Genomic DNA, 25,081 nt, shown 5'->3' on the forward strand with positions numbered 1-25,081 from the left:
CTTGGCTGGTTACTTGTATAATAAGAAACTTGCGGCCTTCAACCCGTTGATAACTTAAAGAAACAAAGAAGACTAGAGACTTCCAAGTATTAGACAGAATTAAACTTGAAATATTCTCGTAGCTGCAAACCAAGTCAATAACCAAAAGATACTAACATACCTTTGAGAAAAATAAAATACCATGATGGAAGCTTTTGTTGCAAGTTTTTGACCTCCTTTTAATTGAACTCAAAAACCACATCTTAGATAAAACTAACTTTCTCAGATAAAACTAACTTGACATGTCTTTGAACCCTTTACAAAGGATAAAATCTTCTCCTTTGCACCGCGAATGCTGGAACAACTTTCACAAGAAACAATCACCTTATTTAGAACTTCACCATAGATTAACAGATACACTGCCACGCCAATCTCATTCGGTGTTCCTTTGAATCCCTTTATGGAGATAGTCTTGAGCTGTGAAGACAAACACCTAGGAAAAAACTCAGGTGGATGGAAGGAATCCCATCCTTCTCTCATGTTGATGCTTGCAAAGTCATCGCCAAAAGATTCCAAATCAGGCAATGAATCTCGTCCTCCTGATTTTATTTTTGCAAAGTCTAAGACAAGATATTCTAGATTAGGCGATATGTTAAGCACGTCGGCAAGCCATTTCCAGCAAGACTGATTGTAAAAAACCAGCTCTAGCTTGATCAAATTACTAAAAACATGCGGCAAACAAGGCTTAAAATCAGGAGCTGAAAGGACCATATATCTGACGCTTGAAATTCTATCCAAGAACTCAGCAACACGGTCAGCACAAGCTTCATGGAACTCTTGGAGTTGAACTTTGGCTTGAACTAAGGAGGTTGAGTTCTCCAAAATATACGTTGACATAACCTCTCCCGCAACACAAAGGTTTTCTAGTTTTGGGGCATCGATAAAGAAATTGCAGGGTTCTACCCTATATTCTCCAGAACCTTCTCCGCCAGAATCTTCATCCGATTCATCAAATTCTTCATCACTTTCTTCTGAGATGATGGTCGTTAGTGTCCGCAATTCAGGTGCAGATATGTTGAAATTCAAAACATCTTTCTTATGATGTCCTTCTATAGTCAACTCTTCAAGTACAGGGCAGCTACGGAAAAGATTTTCCTCAAAGGCCGAATCAGAATTATGCCTAGAAGAAAAATGAAGGAACTTGAGATTTGGGAAACAACAACCTGTTGTAGGAAGAGAATAGGTAAGATAATCTGACTTCACCTTCAAAGCCACCAGTGATTTGCAGGTAAAAACACTTCGAGGCATTTCGAAAGGACGCACCAAGTCAGGTTCACCACAACAATCCACACTTAAAGAAACAACAAGCTCAACTACATTAGCCTTGATGGCGGCACGTATCCAACGATCAGTAATAGAGAAATCTTCATAATCGACCCAATCAACACGAAATCTTCTGATGTCTAACGATGAGTCGCGTAAGGCCAACACCCGATCAACGAACGTGACGAAAATGCGATAGTTATCCCGTGATGAACGGAAATCATACATGTCGAAATCAAGGTTGGTAATACAACTAGTCCACAAGTTGTTCCACCTCTTAGACAAGACGGTGGTCCGGACAGAATATAACGGGATGAGGAGAGAGAGTATATGACAGAGAATCTCATCCGGTAACGCACTGATCCTGTCATCTCCAATACCTTCCGCAGCTTGGAGTTGTGATTTTGAATCTTCATGTGCACGTTTGTGATCTCCACTGTCCTTCATTCCGCTGGGCTTTCGGTTTTTGGTGTATGAGTGTATGGCGATCTTCCAGATCTACGTGTTTAAGGATAAAGGATGCAGAGAAGATTGTAGAGAATAGTTGTGTCTTTCATTGATAATAGAATCCCATATATATAGAGTGTCTTGGAGTGCAAAGAATCCTATTCTATCTAGAAAAAGGAACCTACAACATTCTCTCCTATTACAACTATAGAAAGTAATTCTAGTTTGACAAGACACACTAAAGTCAAATATCCTTCAACACTCCCCATTGTGCTACTCAAACTTGGTATCGCTTTTGACATCATGACGCTTCAAATGTTGCCTCGTTAAAACCTTGCTTGAGTAATAAAAACCCTGTGGGACAAAAACAACCTTTGGGAGGAGAAAAAAAAGTACAACATGTCCTTCATTCTTCGAGACCAAACATGTAGACATTATACCTCCTTCTAATGTCGAGATCTCCCCCTGATTGCTACAATCGTGGGTGTTCGGATAATTTTCTCATTCCAATGCTCTGCACATGCTTCTCGAATGTGGATTTAGGTAACGACTTAGTAAATAAGTCCGCTACATTATCCTAAGATCGGATTTGATTCATTTCAATCTTTAGAAGTGTTTGTTGTTGCTGATTGTAAAAGAACTTAAGCGATATATGTTTGGTGTTGTCTCCCTTGATGAAACTTAGCTTCATTTGTTCAATGCAAGCTGCATTATCCTCATATATAAATGAATGAGAATAGAAAGTATATGACAGAGAGAGTATATGACAGAGAATCTCATCCAGTAATGCACTGATCCTGTCATCTCCAATACCTTCCGCAGCTTGGAGTTATGATTTTGAATCTTCATGTGCACTTTTGAGATCTCCATTGTCCTTCATTCCGCTAGACTTTTTGGTTTTTGGTGTACGAGTGTATGGTGATCTTCCAGCTCAATGCTAGGGTTTCAGTTAATTTGTACTGTGTTTGTGTAATTGCATGGGTTCGAAGAGTGTGATATGTGTTGGCCCAACTAAATATTTGTATTGGCCCAGAGCTTACTGTTGACCAGCAAAACTATTTTGGGCTGAGAGAAATAATATGGTGTGGAAAGGTGCTGGATACAGCCCATGAATATGATCTCGAGGACTATCAAATTGTTGGATGAGTTTTAGAAGTACCATCCTAAGGCTGTGAGGAAGAAGAAGAGGCCTCTTACCAAGTGGCAAAAATCACCTTGTGGTAGACTGAAATATATATCAACGCATTACGACGATGCATTTAGAGTGGAAGATGGTTGTGGGGGCATTGGCGTGGTGGTCAGAAATGATTCGGGTTCGGGTATTGCTGCTTTAGCTAAACCTATTGTACATGCATACTCGACCCTTAATATGGAAGCTAAGGTGTGTAGAGCTGGTCTACTACTTGGTATTCACCAAGATTGGTCTGACATTGATATTGAAAGCCACTCTGCCATTTTAATTGCTGCTCTCAATGGGGAGGAGAAGAATTTTTCGGAGGTAAATCAAGTTTTTAAGATTAATTAAATGTTTTTCAATCAGTTAGAATCCGACATATTTACCATGAAACAAATAATGTAGCAAATAGGCTTGCTCTCCTTACTAGTTTATTTTCCATTGATGATGTTTGGTTAGATGAGACTCTTGTTATCATATAGGATGTTTTTTACGAGAATGATTGTAATTGTTTTTTTGTAACTTGGGGTTCAGGTTTTCTGTCCCCTCAAGATTGGGTTCCAAAATCCTTTTAAAAATAAAAACAAAAAAACAAAAAAGTTCCAGAGTTTAAGACATTCCAATTTGTACTAGGTTTCCCTATTATAATAAGGGTCCTGGATTCCTGGACTCATAAGGATATTGGTCAAGATTTTCTTTTCCTAATTAGATGATAAATTCTAGCTTGCGTTTCTATGAATGTTCTCCATGCATGTCAGCTGGTGGGTTCGATTGTTTATGTGCAAACCCTGCATTCTGCTACCTTTGCTCAATGCCGGGTAGGGATTCTCCTGTCTCTATAAAGACTCGATGTTAGGGTTTACGTTGTTATGTACGAGATGAACTTTACAATGGACTCGGCACAAGCCCAAGCCCAATACCAATCCCAAATATGTATTGGGCCGAGTCCTCCATTTTTCCTTTGTGATCATGATCGTAACCCTCATGGAAATTTGGCTTGGGATCACAAATGGCAAGGACCTTTGCGTGAAATTTCAACGTCATCCAAAGAGGTAAAAGAGAAATTGGGATGGGGTGATGGTCATGTATTCCTCCTCTCTTTGTGAAAAGTGGAGGAAATTGGAGAACCTTTGGATGGACTCAAAACCATGAGTCTCATATTTCAGTTGTGCCGTCTTTGCTAGTAGTATTGATCTCCATCATTATCAGACCCAAAACAAAAACAAAAAATGATCTCCGTCATAATCAATTAATCCTAAGATTAGGGTTAAAAATAACTTATAATACTGCATGTGGTAACTCTCACCCCTTAACATTCTCAATATAGTTCATTTCTCAAAGTAAGAAAATAAGACGTGAAATATTGTGCAAATTGTTCTTGTAAAGACTAGACATAATTTTTGATACATTGAATAATTTTTTTTTAAACTAGATGGTGCCAAATGAAATGAGCCAACTGATTTGTGTACGTTAAGGAACTGAGAATTTGAGATATACAACTTTTACTTTTTCACATACCTACTAATACTTTTCTTCTTATAATCCGAGCAAGAGAAAAGTAAAGAAAAGCAATTCACCCTTTTACCTTCTTTCTTTCTCCGACTCCAAATCACATTCCAAAAACATAAACCAGTAGTCTAGTTTCTATATGATGTGTTCATGTATCCCAGTACGTACGTGGGGGCAAAAGTAAACCCAGCATAAATTCGTTCATATGATGGATCCCAAACTTCGTCATTCATATCATCATGAATGACAAAGCTGGGAGAAAGCTGAAGCCTAAGCTACCCATGAATCATGATTAGTATTCCTCCCCCCTGAATCTTCAGTAGTCCTCTCCAAAATCTAAACTCCCTCAGTCACTCAAAGCTCACCAATCAATCCCTCATCCAAACCCCATTGTAAAGCAACTAGTCTGAGCTGCAAAGCTTACAAACCCTAAACCATAGTACAATAAAATAAATAAACACAACCCCTAAAGCCAAAAGCCAAGCTAAGCTGTCCCCCGGCCCTATGACCCCCATCACATCCCATCACATTAAATCTTTGAATCTCTCTCAAACTCATCAGCCTCGCCCCTAAAGTACGGCAGCCCCCTAAAACGGCGGCGTACGGCTCCTCCCCGTCCCATTAAGGTGTCCTGTATCATAGTAGTAGATTAGTGTACAGAAAGGCTGACTGACCCTTGAATTTGATTGCACTCCTGTTCAAAAAAAAATTTGATTGCACTCAAACCATTCGAATCGAATTCCACTAAGCTGTATATACATGTTATTCGAATCTCGTGTTTGAATTATTGCTGCTTTTACTCCATCTCAACACATCACCAACTTGTCCCGCTCTCTGTATCTGTGTTTTTTTTTTTTCCTTGTTCAAGTTATTGGTTTCCGTGCCTCGCAAGTCACTAAAGTTTCCATTCTTGTTTCTAGTTTCGTTTCCTGCCCATCGGGGAACTCTTCTTTTTGGGCAACTCTTTTGTATTTTGGGCACCAAAACCCTAGTTGGTTTCTCAGTTTTTGCTTTAGGGTTAGTGCTGTAGCAGTGAAAGCTATGACTTGATTCACTGCTCTCTAGCCATTGGAAATTGAATCTAGTATCTATCCACAACACTGGCTTTCATGTCCATGTTAATTTGCTACTGTATCATTCATTGTCAATCAAATCCGAGTCCTTGTCTGTCATCGAAATATGAAATGCTAAATCTGGGCTTGCTTTTCTTTTCGGCAATTAATATTCAATTTTGATCCTTTCACTTAGAAATAAATAAACGAGATTATCCAAAAAAACAAAATAAATAAACGAGGCATTACCGAAATTTCTATTTCAAGAGTCAATTTCCTGCCTATTGACCAGTCCCCACCTTGAGTGTTATATATATCATGACTATACCCACATGGTCCAATTCAGTTGGCAAGTTGACTGTGCTCCTTAAGCAAGTTGGGGGACTTGAGGCAAAGGTCTCAAGTTCGAGCCTTGTGTATGGAAAAGACTATGCGGGGAGGGCAAGCCCACCTATTTGGTGTACTCGATGCCCGGAGGGGGGGTGTCGCTGCGTCTTTGGCGCGGCACTGTGCTGGACTTCGGGTAAAAAAGGCCATTGCATGCCTCCTTGTGGTCCTTCCCAGTACCTCCTTTTTAAAAAAGAAAATATATATATCATGACTATGATTCATGAGTCATCTAAGCAATCTAGTCTTATCCATGTGGACAATAAATACCATGATTGTAAAGTCAATACGCTTAATAAGTTAATATTGTAATTATAATGCTATTAGAATCATAGAGAATGTAGGAAGTAATTAATGTGTAGACTAATGATTCCCCATCTTGATTAGCAAATTGAATGGTTTGTGTGGGTGAGGCTGTAACCCACTAGCCGGCGGAGTTATTCTATATGCTGGTACATTCCATATTTGATCAAAAGAGATCACCCGGGTTCAAGTAGATAGTTTCCTCACTTAATCTCTAAATTCAAATTTTAATTAAAATATAACAATTTTTAAAGAAAAATTCAACTTCAATAGACTAGTAATATCTAAATTAAATTTACCCTTACGTAAAATTAATAGTTATATTTAGCTAGTGAATTATAAATAGTTAAAGTAAAAGTTATATTTATCTTTCCTCTTTTTGTCCACATGTCAATTTATAATTCAATAAAACATATTATATCACTTTCAAATAACTACTACTATTAGGATGTAGAAATGGCTCTGCGTTTCAAGCCTAGCCTCCTAAAGCCTGGCCTCCTCGGCTTTGCGTTCCAACAATGGCGGCCGGCTACGGTCTCTGTCCTAAGCCATTTGTTGATGGCCCTCCAACGCCAACCTCATGTGGAAACCACCCAATCTAACCCTCAAACCTTCATAACCTCTTTTGACTCTCACCGGAATGAAGTGGATGATGTGAATGAGATGGATTGGTGGTCTAATCCGGGGAGACCCAAGGCTCGGTGGGTGCAAAATTGTTTGTCCCGGATTCACCCAAGTAGAGCTCAGCTCAAGATAGACCTAGGTTTGTTTGGAGGAGCCTGTTTCGTGAAACCATGGGGAGGCAGCCATCTATATGATCTGGATCTGAAGATGGCGGTGATGGACATCACAAATCACAGATGGAAAAAAGCTTCTAGTGTTTGGCATAAAGGACGGGAGCAGGAGACGTTTGGGCTGGACTGGCGGCGACAGGCTACAGATCTGCCATTGCAGCAAGTCTTCGAAATTAGGCGAGCAATGTCTACATTCGACTGTGATGGGAGGCTGGGAGCGATGCAGCCTAATTACTCAAGGGGATACAGACTGAAGATGAAGAGACACACGCATCGATCTGCGGGCACGGCGATGGAGTCTGCTTCGAATGATTGCATGGCAATGGCGCGGCTGGTCGATGGGTTGAGAAGCAGCTGTGCTGCTAGAGATCGGAGGCCGGGTTTTGATAGGGTGCCCGAACTATGCTAGGTGCCCAAAGTAAAATATGATTGGGGGCCCCATGGAGGTTTGGGACCTAAATGGGTGAAAGTTTGTTGGAATTGGGCTCTCTTGTGAGCCAAACTAATGAGCTCTAATTTGCTAGGGTTTCGTATTTGAGATCCTAGAGGTTTTAAACCAGTCAAATATGTTTACATTGACATAAGTGGTACTATTGCATCTTCTGGAGTAGTACTGAAAGAGGATTCAAATTATTCTATAATGGTGGAGCATGAAACGTCAAATGAGTTTACCTATCTCTATGTACCACCATGGGTACTACCACATCTTCTTGTTCTGTCTGCAGATGACAGCGGAAGGGTATGTAATGGGTACTCTGGCCTTAGGCTAACACAAATTTCTAGTATTTTGTTAACACTCTACGATTGTTATCTGGATGTGTTACGATATGCTTGTAACCAAGCTCTATTGAGTTTCTATCTATAAAATTATTTCCTTTGATTCAAAAAAAAACTATTAGGATGTAGAAAAAATATCATAAAGACTTAATTGTTTAAAAAATCTCCCAAAACCCTTGGTGGATCGTCTGTTCGTCCCGGCAATTGTGTATGCCCGGTCCGACGGCACGCCCTAGCGGCAGTGGCGTCGGACGGGCAAGAGAGGACCTTGTGTTTGGCAGTGGATGGCCCAATCAGAGAGAAGGATGTAGGGTAGCGACGTTGCTGTCCAGGACTCTTAGAAGAGTTAACGGTGTCGGGCAGTGGTGGGTTGGTTGCCGGAAGTCAGGGCCGGTGTCGCTTTGTCTCAGGGAGGAGTGTGGAAGGCCTGGTGGGCATTTTGAGGTGGTGTTGCAAGATCGGAGGTCTCCCGAGGGTGATGACCGGCCGGTAGCATCTATGAGATTCGCGGGAATCAGATCAGATCCGATTCGATTTGGATGGTTTGGTTCCGATCTGAGAATGGGCGGCGTGGCTATCTGGCGAGAGGGAAGTGATGGTGACGCTGCTACCGGCGATGGAATGGCCTGGGAAGCGCCGGCAGGATGGCAAAGTCGTGATCTCTACACTCGGGTACTCATACTTGGGCATGTTGAGCTTTGGGTCAGGTTTTTGACCTTTGACCTAGCTTTGTTGGGTTGGGCTTTGATCCTTGATCCAATTTACTTTTATGCTTTGATTTATTATTATTTACTTTTAGTACAAAGTGGCTCTATGCCGACAATAAGTCCTTACCACTTTTGGTTAGGGCGACGTGGGCTTTATCCTGGTATGCACACTCAGTGTGCCTTGTCTAGCCTACCAAAGCGGCAAGCTGTTTGCTTGATCAAATGGACGCAACCTCCTAATGGCAGGATGAAATTGAGTGTCGCCGGATTTATTTCCGTGCGACAAAATAGTGGGAAAGCTGTGCTATTTGTAATGATGTTTTTTTGTAATAGAGTTATCTTTCTAGTATGTCAAAGCAAATGGAGTAGCCACTCGTGCACTCTTTGCTAATTGGTGCTTGTTAGAATACATATATTTTGTGGAGACTCCTTGTATTATTTCAGGATGTTCTCTCTATGCTTATTGTAATCAAGGGTTTAGGCTCCCCCCCCCCCCTTATATTATGCAGTTTCATTAATCAAAGCTTGAGGGCAACCGCACCAGCCCCTTTTTTAAAAAAAAAAAAAACTACTACTGTTAGAGCAATATTATTAAATTAATAACTATATTTCACAACTTTAGTTAAATTTAATTAAAAACTAAAGTATACTATTGAATATGCCTTAGTTCATCACCTTATGTTGAGTAAAATGTCTGAATTTCATTTTTATAATCACGGTACCATTATTTTACCCGAACTTCAGTGTTTTTGCGAAACTATTGTTTATGGACTAATTACTCATGGTAGTTTCTAAATATGTTACACTACAGCTGATTATTGAAAAGTTCAAAAATCTTCAATCTTAATATAACCCAAAATAATACTTTAACCTAGTTAAGGATTTTGGATTTGGATTGAAACTGTTTTATACTGATGTTTTATGTTAATGTATAGATAAATAGGGTGGGATGGGCTAAGGGTTCTTTTTGAAAAGGAAAAAATAATAATTTGTTAATGTATAGATAAATAAGTTATGCCAAATGTATAGATAAATAAGCTGGTTGGGTGAGCGCGGGGGTTGGTGCAACCAACACTGGGCAACCGGGGCTGTGAAGTACTGGAGGTGGCGACCCGACGTTGGCGGTTATGCGACAATGGCAGCGAACAGTCGGCGGTGGCTTTTCTTGAATTGGGTTGGGCCTTACATGTTTCTGATCTCTTTGATAGTGCTTGGGCCTGGGCTATCCTATTGGGCCAAGCCTGGGCTTTTGTTTTATTTCTTTATGTTATAATTTAGTTTGGTTGCGCATTTCTCGCAAAATAATTCCCTGCATGTGTTGTGTAGGGCTAGTCGGGCTATATGCCTGTGTGTGCACTCAAAGTGTCTTGTTTGCTCTAGGTAGGTGGTGAGTTTCTTGCTTAGTCAAATGGTCGCTACCGCCTAGTGATAGGGTGGAACTAAGTGTCGTCGGATCTATCCTCCGGCGGCAACATAGTATGAAAGCTGTGCTTATGGAAATCATGCTACGTTGTGATCGGGTTACATATCGAGTTATCTTTCCGTTATGTCACCGCTATGTCAAAAAAATGGAGTAGCCAATAGTGCACTTTGCTAATTGGTACTTGTTAGAATACATGTATTTTGTAGAGTTTTCTGATATTATTTTAGGACGTGCTCTAGATGTTTATTATAATCAGGGGTTTAGGCTCAATGTCTCCCCCCCCCCTTGTATTCGACAGTTTCATTAATCAAGGCTGGATGGTAACCGCACCAAACCCTCATTCTAAAACTTGCAGCTACTTTCCATTATTTAAAGGGCTGAACTCAACTATTTGAACTTTTGAACAAGAGGATACAATTAATATGAAAAACACTATATATATTTTTTTATCAAATAAACAACTCATATACAACAACTCAGTCATGATCACCTGGTCACCTACTGACCAAATATTATTTGGTCAGTCACTGTTTGATTGACATCGGACGGTTGACAGCTAAGTGATGAAATCTGAGATGAGAGCTGTCAACCGTCTGATCTCAATCGAACGGTGACTGACCAAATGATATTTGGTCAGTAGGTGACCATGTGAACGGGGCCGCAACTCAGTCATGATACAACAACTAGTTTATTGTGAATTGAACTCACGACCTCCCATTTACAAAGGAAAGACTTATACCACTAGACCAAATGGTACTGGGCAAAACACTATATATTCAATCTCAGCATCAAAATGAGACTCACAAATTAACATATCAACAATAATAAAATGTATCCCGCCACATCTTGAACTTTGTATTTCAGATAAAGTGTTTTTTCCATTAATGTGATGATGAGACTAAGGCTTTATTAACTCCTAAAATTTGTTTATGGCTCATTTTCTCTCTCTCATGGTGGGTCTGTTTGCCCTGTCCCTTATCTCTTCTGATGGTGACGGCGGGTGCGGGGATGACGGTAGCGAGTTTCGTGATGGCAATCTGGGCTAGTCTCAGGCATATAGAGGGTCTCGGCCACCTTTGCTTTCTCATTCTATTTATGCGGTGGGTGGGCATAGGATGGTGATGGGTGACTGTGTGGTTTTGAATCCACGTAATGGTCGTATGTCTTCTCCCTCTTTGGGCAATGAGATGGATGTATTGGCGTTTGCTGCCAATGTTGTTGATTGTAGTGGTGACTGTCAATGGCAGTTTGCTGACTGTGATGGCCGACAAAGCAGTGTTGGTGGCGGTCTAGGCCATGGTGGAGGTAGTGGCTACTGTTCTGAGGCTATGTTGGTGTTGGGTCAGGTCAGATTGATCTGGACAGGTGAATGTGACGACGGAGCGAAGGTCTCCAGCAGCAACAGTGATCTAGCGTGGAGGCTGGAGACACCGATCTGGTTTGGTGGGACTGCAGCTAGGGTTTGGAGGTTGGCCCCTTGCTGTTGCTCTTGGGCTTCAGCCTTTGGCTAGGGGCCTATGTTTTAGTTAGGGTTTTTTCTCTTTTTATTTGGCTTGCAACATTTTGGGTGTGTGGGTCGACAATTTTTATTTTTGGTCTTTTCATGGAGCTTGGGGAATGCCCCTTTGATTAGGGTGTTCTCTTGGGTCTAGGAATAATATTGGGGATGAATTTTGACTATGTTCGGAGGCTTTTCTAGTAGTCTTGGAATTTTTTCTACAGCATTTGAGCTTCATCTCATGCTTAGGTAGTCTAGAGTTTTGCTTTAGGCTTCCCATTCATGGCTCTTTCTGTCGTTGCTCGGAGTCCGGGTGAGTCATATTTATAATGTTTCCTACTTTACTATCAATGGGCTGACATCCCTTGCGTTTAAAAAAAAAAAAAAAAAACCTCCTAAAATTAGACTTAGGAAAAATATGAAAAGTATGCCTAATTAGTTACTCTATCAAACAAAGCAAAAAGGCTACAGGTTAGTATATTCAATGGAATATTTGTGTTGAGGATTTTGGCCCTCTTAATTAATCAAAATTCTATTCGTACATGGGCCAAGATGATCATGATTACATAATACAACACTCACCAGCTTTCCGCTAAGCAGGTTGTATTCATAAATGCCATGGCAACTTGGTAATGAATATGTCAATTGTCATATCTCATGGAGTCGCAGTCACATTAGACCCCTCGCCCCGGCCAGCTAACAAGTCGCAACTATATGTGCAGATTGATGGATACATACATATTGAAGAAGCTTGTTGACTAGTAGCATCACAAGGTGAGCTTGGTGGTGATAATCAAAGATTCCAATGAACCTGAAGTTGAAAGTTTTAGAGAAATCGCAATATTTGGGATTTATAGTTGGTTTGATCACTATCTTACATATAGGACTCCCTGTCATCCACACAAAGTGAATAGCTTTCTAAGTTGGTGGTGGGTTTTAATGTTCCATAAAATCCTCTCCTTCCTTGAGTTATGGTTCTGTCCCATCTCATCATCACAATTTAAATAACCGATCGAAAAATATCCTAACTTGAAGAATTTATGCACGATTATATTTATAGCAATTGGTCCTCCATAACATCATTTTTTGTAAGTAAAGGTTGATAGCGTCATAATGTTATTCAAAACATCTATTTTGAAATTGTAATCTGAACTGAGAGGTCAATTGTATTATTATCATTAAAAAATCAGCGATTAACAAACTTTTAAATTAATTTGATATATATTGTTAGCACATTATTAATATTTTTTGACCTGCTGGTTCAATTATATTACGAGTACATACAAGAATTTTCTAAATTAAAATAATAAAAATGAGATCCTCGCCCCTGACAATGTAACTCAGAGCTTTTGATCTCTTTATGTCATTATATATTAAGAATCTGCCAAGTGGAAATCATGCTATGTGGCCATTTGATTTCAACAAAAACATGGCTTCAAAATGGCAAAATCCTAGCCATGGAAACCCCATAAATTTAGTGGACTGATTTAGAAAGTATTAAAATAACATTCAGACCTAGCTATAAGTAGTCTATAACTTGAGGCAAGCCTGCTCAACTCTTCCAACTGTCAATTTTTGTGTGTTTTGACTCTTAATTACAAGATTGAATGTGTCTTTTTCTCTAAGCTACTTAGGTCACTCACGGACGTCATGTCAATTTATTAAATTGCATTAACTATGCTATTTTCCTTTGATCAAAATGCCCATTGCTCCGTAATTATTATTAGTTATACAACATTGAACTAGAATTCCGTCACATTGCTAGTTACCCCATATGTAAGTTACCTAGAAGTTCAAGTGAAACTTAAGTTGATGATTCTCTCTTATCTTGTACTTTAACCTAGGAATATCTATACAATTAGTATTCAGATCAAGGGAGCCCTGGTAATGAAGATCACTATAATGAGGACTAGTTGATGACTTTATTGTTAGACGTACTTTTCGATCACATTTCCGTAAATCGACTATTAGATGTTTAGATATTTGTGTGTAGATCATTTATGCAATTTTTTAACTAAATTGAAAATCGCTAAGGCATTCATAATCGTGATTTATTAGTTTTGACTATGAATGATTCATATTTGACAGATTTGGTTTGTTAATTAATTTGATCTACTTCGGTACTTTAACAATTAACAATTTGAAAGAAAATTTTGAAACATGATCTACTCATACATATATAAATATCTAACGGTTAATTTATAAAAATAAGTCTCCCAAACTATTAATTAGAAAACCCTCAACTACTGCTCAATATATGTGCTCGCACTTGACATGCATCTCGAAATAAGAACTGAATTCCCATGTTTCTGCGCTAGTTATCGAAGTCATTAAAATAATAGGTTTTGCTCTACCATGTTTCATGAAGCTATGATTACCAGGAGCATCAAACTTGGTACAGCTAATAATTGCACCCTCTACATCACCACTGCAGTTACCATTACCAATGCGGGCAGCACCCCCATATTGCCAGACCTCAGAACTCAGAAGCATGGTGTTTTTCTTTTGGACATTAGAAGCGAGGTGTTCTAGTTATCGATCCACTTGTATATATTGATAGCAACCAGCCAGCTATCACTATAAGTATACTGCTAGAAAATCTAATTATTAACCGCAACCTCTTCTCTGACAGAAAGGAAAAAATAAAAAAAAAATAAAAAAAAATAAAAGAAGAGAGAGAGAGTAAAACTTGATCCGATAAAAATAGTACCGCATATGTTTGATTTATTAAATAGAGTGTAATTATTCAATGTAATATATAGTCAAGTTATATGGGAAGGAATGTGATTTTTACAATATTACAATATTTAAGAATAAAATGCAACTACATTGTAGAATGAGAAGAGAATAAACGAGCTAGGGTTGATGAAGGAAATTTGAGCATGCATTGCATATTTTGTTGTTACTATATATCAGGATTTTTAAAAGATACTACGTACCCAGATATTCCGCATATGGTTATTTAGCATACTGTGCACAAACTTCCATATGAAACATTGAACCTTTAACAGGTCTCCCTCATTATTAGGTCTTTAAGTTCTCACTTAGCAGTAGTAAAGTGTTACTTGGCTTTTCCATTAAACAAAAGCGGGAACATTCTGCACCCAAATTCAAACACTCCCACCACCATTTACACACTTCCACAGCCCATATATTTGACTACCTCAAGACCCTTTTTTCCACTATATTTCCACTAAAAGTACATGCAAGATCGATCACCACAAGGGCAGTATCGGAAAAACAAAAGGGCAACTCGGGGGGATCGAGCATGATATCAGAGAAATGGGAGCCCGCGCTCTGCACAGTAGTAGTGTGCACAGTAGTGTTGTCCGGTTCATTCACGAAGAAGAAACAAAAGTGTAAAAGAGAAAAGGGGTTAAAGCCTGTGACCCTCTCTCTCTCTCTCTCTCTCTCTCTCTTAAAGCTTTTGATCTGCGAAATCGAAAGGGTTTAAAGCAAGAAGATGATGACGCAAGGCAAAGGCACGCCACCACGCACCGTTTTGGCAGGAGAGCAAGGAAGGGGACCCCGAAACAAAATCTGCAGAGAGACACCTACCGCTAAAATAGTATTACCGGAATCACTGCATGCACTTCCATTGTCAGGGGCTGGTTTCTCTTACATGTTTTGTCTCCGTTAGTCTGAGCCAAGAACTGAGAAAAGGGTCAGGATTATTGTTCACATGGCATTTTTGGTCCTACTTGGCAGTCATCTATGGGATCGTTGTGGGGAGTGGGGACCTACATGACTTGGATCGATGGATCATGTAGAAATATCTTCACGGAATCACGGGGAATGTTAAGGAATAGTACTCATATACCTATTCACCATCGGTGTTATTTTACATTCGGGTTACGGGTTACCTAGTACATGTTTCAATCTCGCTATCAACTACTAATTAAGTAACAGCAGAAGTGTTCAATGAAAAGCCTCTTCATGTTTGTAATATGCATTTCGATGGAACACTGGTAGCCTTAGACATATTTTGTGTAAAAATTTCATAAACATTTTATATACGGAGATATTTACTAAATTGATGAATTCTTAATTTTTGACACAATTGAGACCCACCTCAAATACCCATGTTATAAACAATATCTAATTTTTATGTCTCTTGAAGTCTTAAATGAGACAACTGTGCTGGGAGTGACTAATTGTACGATAGTAAAGATTGTTAGATTATTTTGAGTTTGCTCAATTTTTCTATATTTATATAATTTATGAATTAGACATGTCACAACAACATTCCACCCAACACTTTCTCCATCAATTCTTTCTTACATATGTATGTTTAAAGGGGAGGTTGAAGATTGTGTGTATGCTTATGATGTGTAGGTCGTGATTGATACCTGTGAAAGATTATGACAATGCACAAGGGTATTTACAAGTTATATCTATTCACAATTTAAGATTTTAAGGACCCATTAACAAATTAAACCTCAATGAATGTGGAAATGGAAATACATAAACATCCTCAAACCTAATTATTTCTTGCATATGTATGTTTAAGGGGAAGGTTGAAGATTGTGTGTTTGCTTATGATGTGTAGGTGGTTGATACATGTGAAGGATTATGACAATTCACAATGTTATATACGAGTTATATCTGTCAGAATTTAAGATTTTTAGGACCCCCTTACCAAATTAAACCTCAATGAATGTTGAAATGGGGATACATAAACATCCTCAAACCTAATCATGCTAAATGCAGCACCAATAATGTCGATCTGTACCAAGTTGGAAACAAATGTAAGAGATGAATTAATTGCTGGAAAACCAGTACAAAGTAGCTTAAGCTAGGTAGACAGAAAATATGGTGGAAGCTAGAACCTAGGGCTAGGGCCAAGAGCGAAAGAGACTAGCAAGAGGCCAAGAACCAAAGGACGTCGTTGAAATAGGTCTCTGCCCTACATTTTTGGTCCGTACTAGTAAATTGAAATTCCTTCTGTCTTGTTCAACAAGCATCTGTTGAGAATATATACATCCCACATGGGAAAAATGGGACCTTGCCTATGGGTTTATAAGGGTTTGGGCCACTCCATCCATTGCCAATTGGTTTTGGATGTGAACCCCAGATTACTTTATCATGGTATCAGAGCGGGTTACTCACGTGTGCGTGCCTAACGGCCACACGGGCTCCACGTCACCCAAGTTGTCCACGTGTATGGCTTGAAAATTCGCCACACGTGCGGGGGCGTGTTGAGAATATATACATCCCACATGGGACAAATGGGACCTTGCCTATGGGTTTATAAGGGTTTGGGCCACTCCATCCATTGCCAATTGGTTTTGGATGTGAACCCCAGATTACTTTATCAGCATCATGAGCTAGTTGATCGAGAACTGGAGGGGACTCTGATCAGAGTCATCAGAAAAGGCTGGGCCAGTGAATTACTGGAGCAATATCATGAATCTTGATTCTTTGCCGTTGAAGGCTGAAGCAAACCACGGACAGATCGAGATGATTATTTCTGAATTCTGATGGGTGTTTAATTTGTATCTACAGCACTGTATGGATCGGGTCGGCCAATTATTATGCATGCCCTCTCTGCACGTTCTACAATTCAAATTTTGTTTTACATGGAATAAGCGGATTCAAAATTGTGTGAATAAGATTGTGAATGAGCGGATGCCGGAAAATTCTTAGTCAAGATTATAATGCACAGTGGTTATAAGATTCTTAATCATGTGGTGGTGACCGTGTGATCATTATTGTATTCTTTGTATATAATCATTTTTTTCAAGCGATAATTTTAATTAATCTACTTTGAGAGTTGAAACGCTTTAAAAACATATTTATTTAATTTAAATGACGATATAAAAAATTTATAAACATTAATTACTTACAATTAGAAATGAAAAATGATGTAAAGATCACGCTAAACTACCGTGACAAGCCCTTCCATATTCAACAACCACATTGACAAGAGGAAATGTGATTCCTCCTCGAATGGATGGGTTTTTCATACCAAAGGACTTGCATTTTTCTTCAAGAACTTCCATATATTTGTCCATGGATATTTTAATAATAAAGCTAATTTATTGAGAATGACTATTTGGTTTATAACAGGACTATCTTCCTTTCAATTTGGATTTCTAGCTTATCGTTAGTTAGTAATGAACTTAACAAGAACGATCCACTCATGCCCCAACCAATTGATATTTACCTCTTATTCATGTTAATTTTCATTTCAAAAAACTAATGTATTGCTGCAAACTTGGCAGCAAAAAAAAAAAAAATACAAACAAACAAATATCGGGTAACTCTAATGCTGATCAGTCACGACTATTGTCTACGATAGTAGAGCTAAAATAATCATCCACCTTGTTATGATGCAAATCACCTTCCACCTTTTTTCAGTAACATTCGGAAGTTGTCAATTAACATTCCTATTTTAGCATGATTTTTTTTTTTTTTGTTGTTGACAAGGAAGAACTTTTATACGTAAATTAAAAGCGATGGGAGCTCTTCTAATGAAGATCACTTTAATGAGGACTAGTTGACTGTTTGGGAGTCCCACTTTTTATTACATTACGGCAAATAAATTGTTACATATTTATGTATATATGATTATTTCACTTCTGAAAATTTTCTTCTAAATTGTTAATTGTTAAGGTACCAAACTAGATTAAATTAATTGATGAACCAATTTTGTCAAACATGAACCGTTCATGCTTATAATTGATATCGAGTTATCTTTCCGCTGTGTCACTGCTATGTTAAAGCAAATAGAGTAGCTAATTGTGCACTCTTTGCTAGTTGGTGATTCTCTGTAGAGATTTCTGATTTTATTTTGGAAAATACTTTAGATGCTTATTGTAATCAGGGGTTTAGGCTCAATGCCCCCCCTGTATTTGACGGTTTCATTAATCAAGGCTTGAGGGCAGCCGCACCAGCCCTTTATTAAAACCAAAAAAAAATTTGATAAATCACGATTATGAATGTCTTAATGATTTTTAATTTAGTTGAAAAATTGCATAAATGATTTACATATAAATATCTCAACATCTAACGGTTGATTTGTGAAAATGTGATCGAAACTTAATCTCTTAAAAAGTTAAAAACTAATCTTCATTTTAATGGTCATTAATAAAAGCGATCTCTTATACAGTCCTACAATAATAAAGAGATAATGAATCGAGGTGTTATGAACGCAATGATCTATTTCCTCAAGAATTCTGGATCACAAATATTTCATCAGAGAAGATTGACATCAACCATCAACAATTGGGGTATTCATTATTCACTTTTAATTCTCTGGCCTTGTCTTATGTCACATTTAAGTTCATAATTGAACAACAACGTCTGACAAGAACAGTACGCAAGTTATGTAACATACACACATGAATATGTCATAACTCATAACAACCATACCATATAATGGTCAGAATATCTACCATGGCATGTGAGAAATGACTACTGAATGAATACTGGATAGGATTCACAAGTACCTTATTTTCCGATGAACAAATTGTTTAGTAGAAACAGTACAAAACAGAATTCTGAACGTGATCAGGAACATTTACCAAACTCAATCGATCACACACTAGAGCAATGGAGGCCTCTCTTCTTCCAATTCATATACATCCGGAAGCTGTGAGTCGACTGCCAATGATTGATCGTCGTCTTCATCTTCTTCTTCTGCAATCTTCACCATTAATCATTCAATTCAATTCAATTATCAGTGAAAGCTGCTTAATGAGATTACCTCTATCGCAGGTTCCTTCCTGGATCATAACCTCTCCTTGTCACTCGTTGCTTTGTCTTTTTGGCCCCATTTCATTCAATTCTCCAGATGGATACAGTTCACTGCCTTCGTCTCGGGACCCTTTTAGCTCCAAATGCCAACCCTCTATGTTTTCAGACTTGTCACACATTATTTCTTTCTTTTCATAAAATCTATTTTGTTTTGTTTCTTAAAAATAGCTCTATAATTGAGTGATTGACCTCAAAATTTTTCATGCCTTTCAGGCTTTCACTGAACTTTCCTAGAAATAAATAATGAATATGGAAAAATATGACTATGTGAAGAAAACGAGAGTTCACCAAAAAATAAATACACATCAAACTAAAATTATTGAGTTTCCGCTAGAAAACAAGAGAGTCCACCAAAAAACAAATACACATCAAACTAAAATCATTGAGTTTCCGCCATAAAACAAGAGAGTCCACCAAAAAACAAAATCATTGCGAGAATGTTCATCGATCAACTCCTTTTTTCTAGGGGGGAGTGTACCTTCCACCACTGAGTCGAATGCTCTAGCTGTTATTCCATGCTTAGCAGATGAAGAGATGAGTCTCACTTCCGATGTACATCGATAGAGCACTTCAAACTTAGATATCAATATTTTGGATAAAAATATCATTCAATATGTTGAAGTAAGCTCTATCCACAATTATTGTGAAGTCAATTTTGTTATTGATGTTATAGTTTCTACTAGTAATGCGCAAATGCTCAAAGACCTATAAAAAATGTACACTATATTTTAACTGATGTAGCCTTGTATTTTGATTCGTCGTGAAAAGGATGAGAAAGAGAGTTACGTAACCAAAAAAATTATGGGTAGATGACAAATCTAACCAAAATAGAAAATGAAAGTCTCAAAGGTATCATAATCTCAAAGAGGCATCAAAACAATTTCGAAGTATCTTCCTCATTGATTAGAACAATGTGGGTCTTCCCATTTTCTTCACCAACAGTTACCAGAAAATGAAACTTTTTGATTGGGCAGAGACAAGTCAATGCAGTTATTACACACGTAAATAAAATTAACCGCCTTGCTACTCACTCCTGATTGGCCTGACAAAAGTTGCCAGCCGTACGATTTTAACTTTATCGTGCAGTAAAATACCCAACGCGGCCGATTTGCAACATGTGTCTCTCTGTTTTCCAATTCCACTTGCTGTCACACTCACTCACTCACAAGTCACAACATGCTTACTCTGAAAGAGTTACAAAATATTATAATAATAAAATTGACACAATAACATGTTAAAGTTAAAATTTTTAGCCTCATAAATTTTAGTTTTTTGCGTCATAATTAATAGCTTTTGCCTTTTGATCTTTTCCAAAATAACATATTTTTGATTAATAAAAACTTGGACAAACCTTTCACTCATTCTGTTCTTCATCGATAGGTTGCGTGGTCTTAACTTTTGGTCTATACATTCCTCATAGCTATATATTGAATCATATGAAATTTCCCGCCTAAAAACATTTTTCTCTAAACTTACAATATTTTGGACACACATAATACTTTAGTATTGACATAGACAACTCAGATCACACCTTTAAACTGAAAAAATGTTGTTTTTGCTAACCAAATAGTCTCATATTTGTTACTTACTCACTTTAAACTTTAAAGGACAACAAAAAGCTTAAAATAACTTTGGATTCTCATACATAATTGTTTTTTTTATTTGTATAATCTTAACATATTTAAAACTCCAAAAAGCAATGTATATATAAATTTCGGTACAAAATATGCAAATATCCTCTTCTTATTCTTATTATTATTATTATTTTTCATTTTACAAAGCTGTAATTTAGTGAAAAAGAATATCCAATTTAAAGAAAAGCCAATGCGGCCGCTTGTCTTTTTCTCTCTCTCTCTATAAAGCCACGACCTTCCCCATTTGTGCATAGAACTCTCCTTTAAAGCCCTTCACTTCCATTAAAACCACCCACTCACTCTCTCCCACTAAACCCATGACCGAGCAGTGGCGACCCGACCCGGCCCACTCCTCCCTCTTCCGTCCCCCGGAGACTCCCCGTGAGCCCATGGAGTTCCTCTCCCGCTCCTGGAGCGTCTCCGCTCTCGAAGTCTCCAAAGCCTTGGCTCCTCCCCAGGGCCAACTCTCCAAGCTCAACCTCAACTCTGACGCCACCGCTATTCCCGAGGACTTGGCCGGCGAGTTGGAGGACGCCGCCGCCGTCTCCGGCAACCCATTTTCGTTCGCTTCTTCCGAGACTTCTCAGCTCGTCATGGAGCGTATTATGTCACAGTCGGTAAGTTCTAAGAAGCAGAGTGTGAAACAGAGTCGAGACAATATTGCGGATTTCTCAGTTCTGTGTTTTTTTGGCTCTGTTTTGTTTAATCTGATTGCGATTTTCTGGTCTATTCTCTCTTCGCTTCTTTTTGTTTTTCTCTTTGTTTTCTTTTAGCTTTCCGTGACTTTTTATTTGGCCTTTCTCTCGTGTTTGTATCTGAGCTCCGGTGGATTCTTATGTGCCTCGTTTTCTTGTTTTTGGCTGACAATAATACAACACCCATTCTTACTTAGAATGTCAACCTTCCATTTCCGGGTCTTGTTCTACTAATAATTACCGATAATTTCCTCTACTACAGCAGGAGGTGTCTCCCAGAACTTCAGGCAGGCTCTCTCACAGTAGTGGCCCTCTCAACGGTTCCCTAACCGACAGCCCGCCGGTCTCTCCTTCCGAAAACGATGACGTCAAGGTCTGTTTCAATTGTTTTCTGATCATGTATGAGTTTATTAAGTTTTTTTTTTTTTTTGGTTTTTCACGTTCGCCGGAAACCACCGTCCACGGTGGCCGGAATATGACACGGACACGACTAGAGGACAAGTACAGTTGTGTCTTGTGGTTTAGAGCACGAAAAATGTGAGAGCCTGACGCAAACTCTGAACCGGTCGAACATAGTCCCCAGCTTTCCCAGTAACCAACGCCAATTGTGTGTTGTTCCTGTTTTCAATGCAACCTAGATTTAACATCCACTTTAAATTTTAGCTTATCAAATTTGGAATGGTTGTAGACTTGTAGCTTCAACATTTACGCAAACAGTGTTCGTTTTGTTTTTATTTACTTAAGTACCACTCTTCTCTGTTCTTCTCCCACTATCCATATTGGTCCCCCAAAGTTCTGATCGATTCAGCTTCCAATCCGCACGGCGTGGGATGACACCAAAATCTGTTTCAGAAAATTTATAACCTCCATATCTACTTGTAGACCCAGTTCTTGGTGTTGCTTTGGTTTGGTTAAATGAGTTATGGACCCCCATAACCAGAAGTGGGTGTGTGATTAGTACACTGTTCATGATCCACACTCTGTTTTGCTGGTTTTGATTTTAACTCTTTTTAAGTCTATCATACCCAATTTGGGGTCTTTCAATCAATTGATGATGACCCAAAACAAATTCTGTCCTTTTTTCTCTGCAGTATTGTCGCTCCAGCAACCACCACCTCAACAACCAATATAGAGCCGCCACGAACGGCGGAGTTACGGTGGCTGCGGGCGGTAAGACGGTGGGGAGGTGGCTGAAGGATAGGAGGGAGAAGAAGAAAGAGGAGGCGAGGGCTCACAATGCACAGCTCCATGCTGCTGTGTCCGTCGCCGGGGTGGCTTCTGCCATTGCCGCCATTGCTGCCGCCACGGCAGCTACTTCCGGGTCTGGAAAAGACGAGCAGATGGCTAAAACCGACATGGCAGTGGCCTCTGCTGCCACGTTGGTAGCTGCTCAATGTGTGGAGGCGGCTGAGGCCATGGGTGCTGAAAGGGAGCACCTTCACTCGGTTGTTAGCTCCGCCGTGAATGTCAGGTCTGCCGGGGATATCATGACGCTGACCGCCGGTGCTGCAACAGGTAAAGAATTCTAATTTTGTTGTGCATTGTTGGGTATAACTGGAAAGAGGAAATTTTGTCTCGTGGAATAATTCTAATGCCATTTGATGCTTGTGGTATGGGATTGCAGCATTGCGTGGTGCGGCAACATTAAAGGCCAGGGCGTTGAAGGAAGTCTGGAACATTGCGGCGGTTATTCCTGTTGAAAAAGGGAATGCTGTAGCTGGAAATGGAGGCAGTAATGGTAATTCTAACAGTAGCTTCAGTGGTGAACTTGTTCCTGAGGAGAATTTCTTAGGCATTTGCAATAGAGAATTACTAGCCAAAGGTTGTGAGCTCCTGAAGCGCACCCGCAAAGGTAAATTTTTGCAGGCAGTAACTTTTCTTCACTGAAATTGATGTATGAGCATGCATCTCTAGATTCAAAGTTGGAAAATCAATTCATTTAAATGAACTAAACCGATTCTACGTGTACTTTAAATTGTCTTTGAATTACAGTATAGTAAAGCTAGTGAGTACTAATTTTGTTGTCATTGTTGATGAAGAAAATGCTTTCTTTTCGCGTGAATTTACTTGAACTAAAATGATTCTGCGACTACTGGAGATTGATCACTTTAGATTGTTCTTAAATTCCTGTAGAGTGAAGTTACTTAGTACTAATTGTGTTGTCTTTGTTATGATTAATGCAGGAGATCTTCATTGGAAAATTGTTTCTGTTTATATCAACAGGAGCAGTCAGGTAAAGCTCCTAGCATGTCTGTGATTAATTGTGCTCTTTTAGCATTAATTGAATCAATTATTTGGGCATCAATACAACTTTTCTGGTCATGAATGTGTGAAACTGTTGGGATCAAAAGGTTCCCAGCAAAAGAAGAGTAGTATGATGAAAGAATTGGATCTAGTCTCTCTTTTCTCTTTTTGTGTTCTCTTTAATTAGATTGGAGCTTCTTTTTGTGCAGGTTATGCTGAAGATGAAGAGCAGGCATGTTGCTGGGACCATCACCAAAAAGAAAAAGAGTGAGTGAATTGCTTTTGTCTTTGGCTAATAATTTGATGAGCAGAATGGAGGTGTGGGGTGGGGGTCTGCTGCTTCTGTATCTTGGGATTTGCAAAAGCTAGCTTATCAGTAGCACTACCAGATCAAAAGAGTTCATCTTTAATTCCATCTCCTTTTGATTTTTACAGATGTGGTGCTGGAGGTGATTACAGATATGCCCGCCTGGCCAGGTCGCCACCTTCTCGAGGGTGGGGAGCACAGACGTTACTTTGGTCTGAAGACTGTTTTGCGTGGGGTGGTGGAGTTTGAGTGCCGGAGCCAAAGGGAGTACGACATTTGGACTCAGGGTGTCTCAAGGCTAATCTCCATTGCTGCAGAAAAGAGGAACAATAGGCATAGAGTTTGAATAGTAGCAGTAGTGGTAGTAGTCGTCTTCTGTTGAATGTTTTTGGTATTTTGGCAGTGCTTATTATTGTAAAAAGGGTTAAATTAAAGGTATAAGCTATCCAAATTGGTCTTCTTTAGTATTGTGGATGGAATATATATATTTTGGACTCTTTGGGTTTTCTTTTTTTTAGTGGGAAAGAAAGTGATTGGAATGAGATTGAGAGGTAGCAACCCCATGTGATTCAAGTCCTTGTTTAAGACACTGTTGAGGAAAGAAAAGGGGTATCTTGGACTGAAGGCAGTCAAAAAAGAATGGAAAAGAATCTCAGTTTGAGTAAAGAACAAGATGGAATATAAAGACGTTGTCCTGATTTGTGGTTTTGTTTACTCATGTGGGGTTTTTGGCTTTTGACCCCTACTGGGTTTTGGACTTTGTTTGAGGTTTATAAGATGCTGTGGATCTATCTATGATTGTCTTGGTGTGTAATTCTGCGCTTTATTAAGTAAATTTGTCTGGATTAAGTGGAATGTTGCAAGGCTTCAGAAATATTTCATTTAATTGGCGGAAAGGGGAATAAGAGGCTGATTCAGAGAATGTGCTTGAAATAAACTAGGCGGTAAAGATGATTGTCTGCTCTTAAACCTGGGTATTGTATAAAAATATAAATGGCCTCGTTAGTCTTTAGATTTTTCAAGATCCTGTGCCGGAGGCCATATATTTGACACGAACGCTGCTTTCCATG

General features: G+C 39.0%; 2 protein-coding genes across 4 annotated transcripts; one reads left to right on the forward strand and one right to left on the reverse strand.

Moving 5' to 3' along the window:
* Window positions 1-261: 261 nt before the first annotated feature.
* On the reverse strand, window positions 262-7,660 carry LOC112198617 (F-box/FBD/LRR-repeat protein At5g56420). Its single transcript, XM_024339760.2, has 2 exons — window positions 7,641-7,660; window positions 262-1,666 (listed from the first exon to the last, which is right to left on the reverse strand). The coding sequence occupies exons 1-2, from the start codon at window positions 7,658-7,660 to the stop codon at window positions 262-264; spliced, it is 1,425 nt and encodes a 474-aa protein (XP_024195528.2).
* Window positions 7,661-21,007: 13,347 nt separating this feature from the next.
* Window positions 21,008-24,518, forward strand: LOC112200814 (VAN3-binding protein). 3 transcript variants are annotated; one of them, XM_024341823.2, is made up of 7 exons: window positions 21,008-21,382; window positions 21,723-21,833; window positions 22,552-22,975; window positions 23,085-23,312; window positions 23,644-23,693; window positions 23,914-23,971; window positions 24,140-24,518. In XM_024341823.2, the coding sequence occupies exons 1-7, from the start codon at window positions 21,083-21,085 to the stop codon at window positions 24,355-24,357; spliced, it is 1,389 nt and encodes a 462-aa protein (XP_024197591.1). In that variant the 5' UTR covers window positions 21,008-21,082; the 3' UTR covers window positions 24,358-24,518. The 3 variants fall into 3 exon arrangements, with proteins under 3 accessions (XP_024197591.1, XP_024197592.1, XP_040374897.1); XM_024341824.2 differs by having other exon boundaries at window positions 21,726-21,833; XM_040518963.1 differs by lacking the exon at window positions 21,723-21,833.
* The last annotated feature ends 563 nt before the right edge of the window (window positions 24,519-25,081 follow it).

Source organism: Rosa chinensis, chromosome 4 (assembly GCF_002994745.2).
Source record: "Rosa chinensis cultivar Old Blush chromosome 4, RchiOBHm-V2, whole genome shotgun sequence".
In the NCBI taxonomy this organism is placed as follows: Eukaryota; Viridiplantae; Streptophyta; class Magnoliopsida; order Rosales; family Rosaceae; genus Rosa; species Rosa chinensis.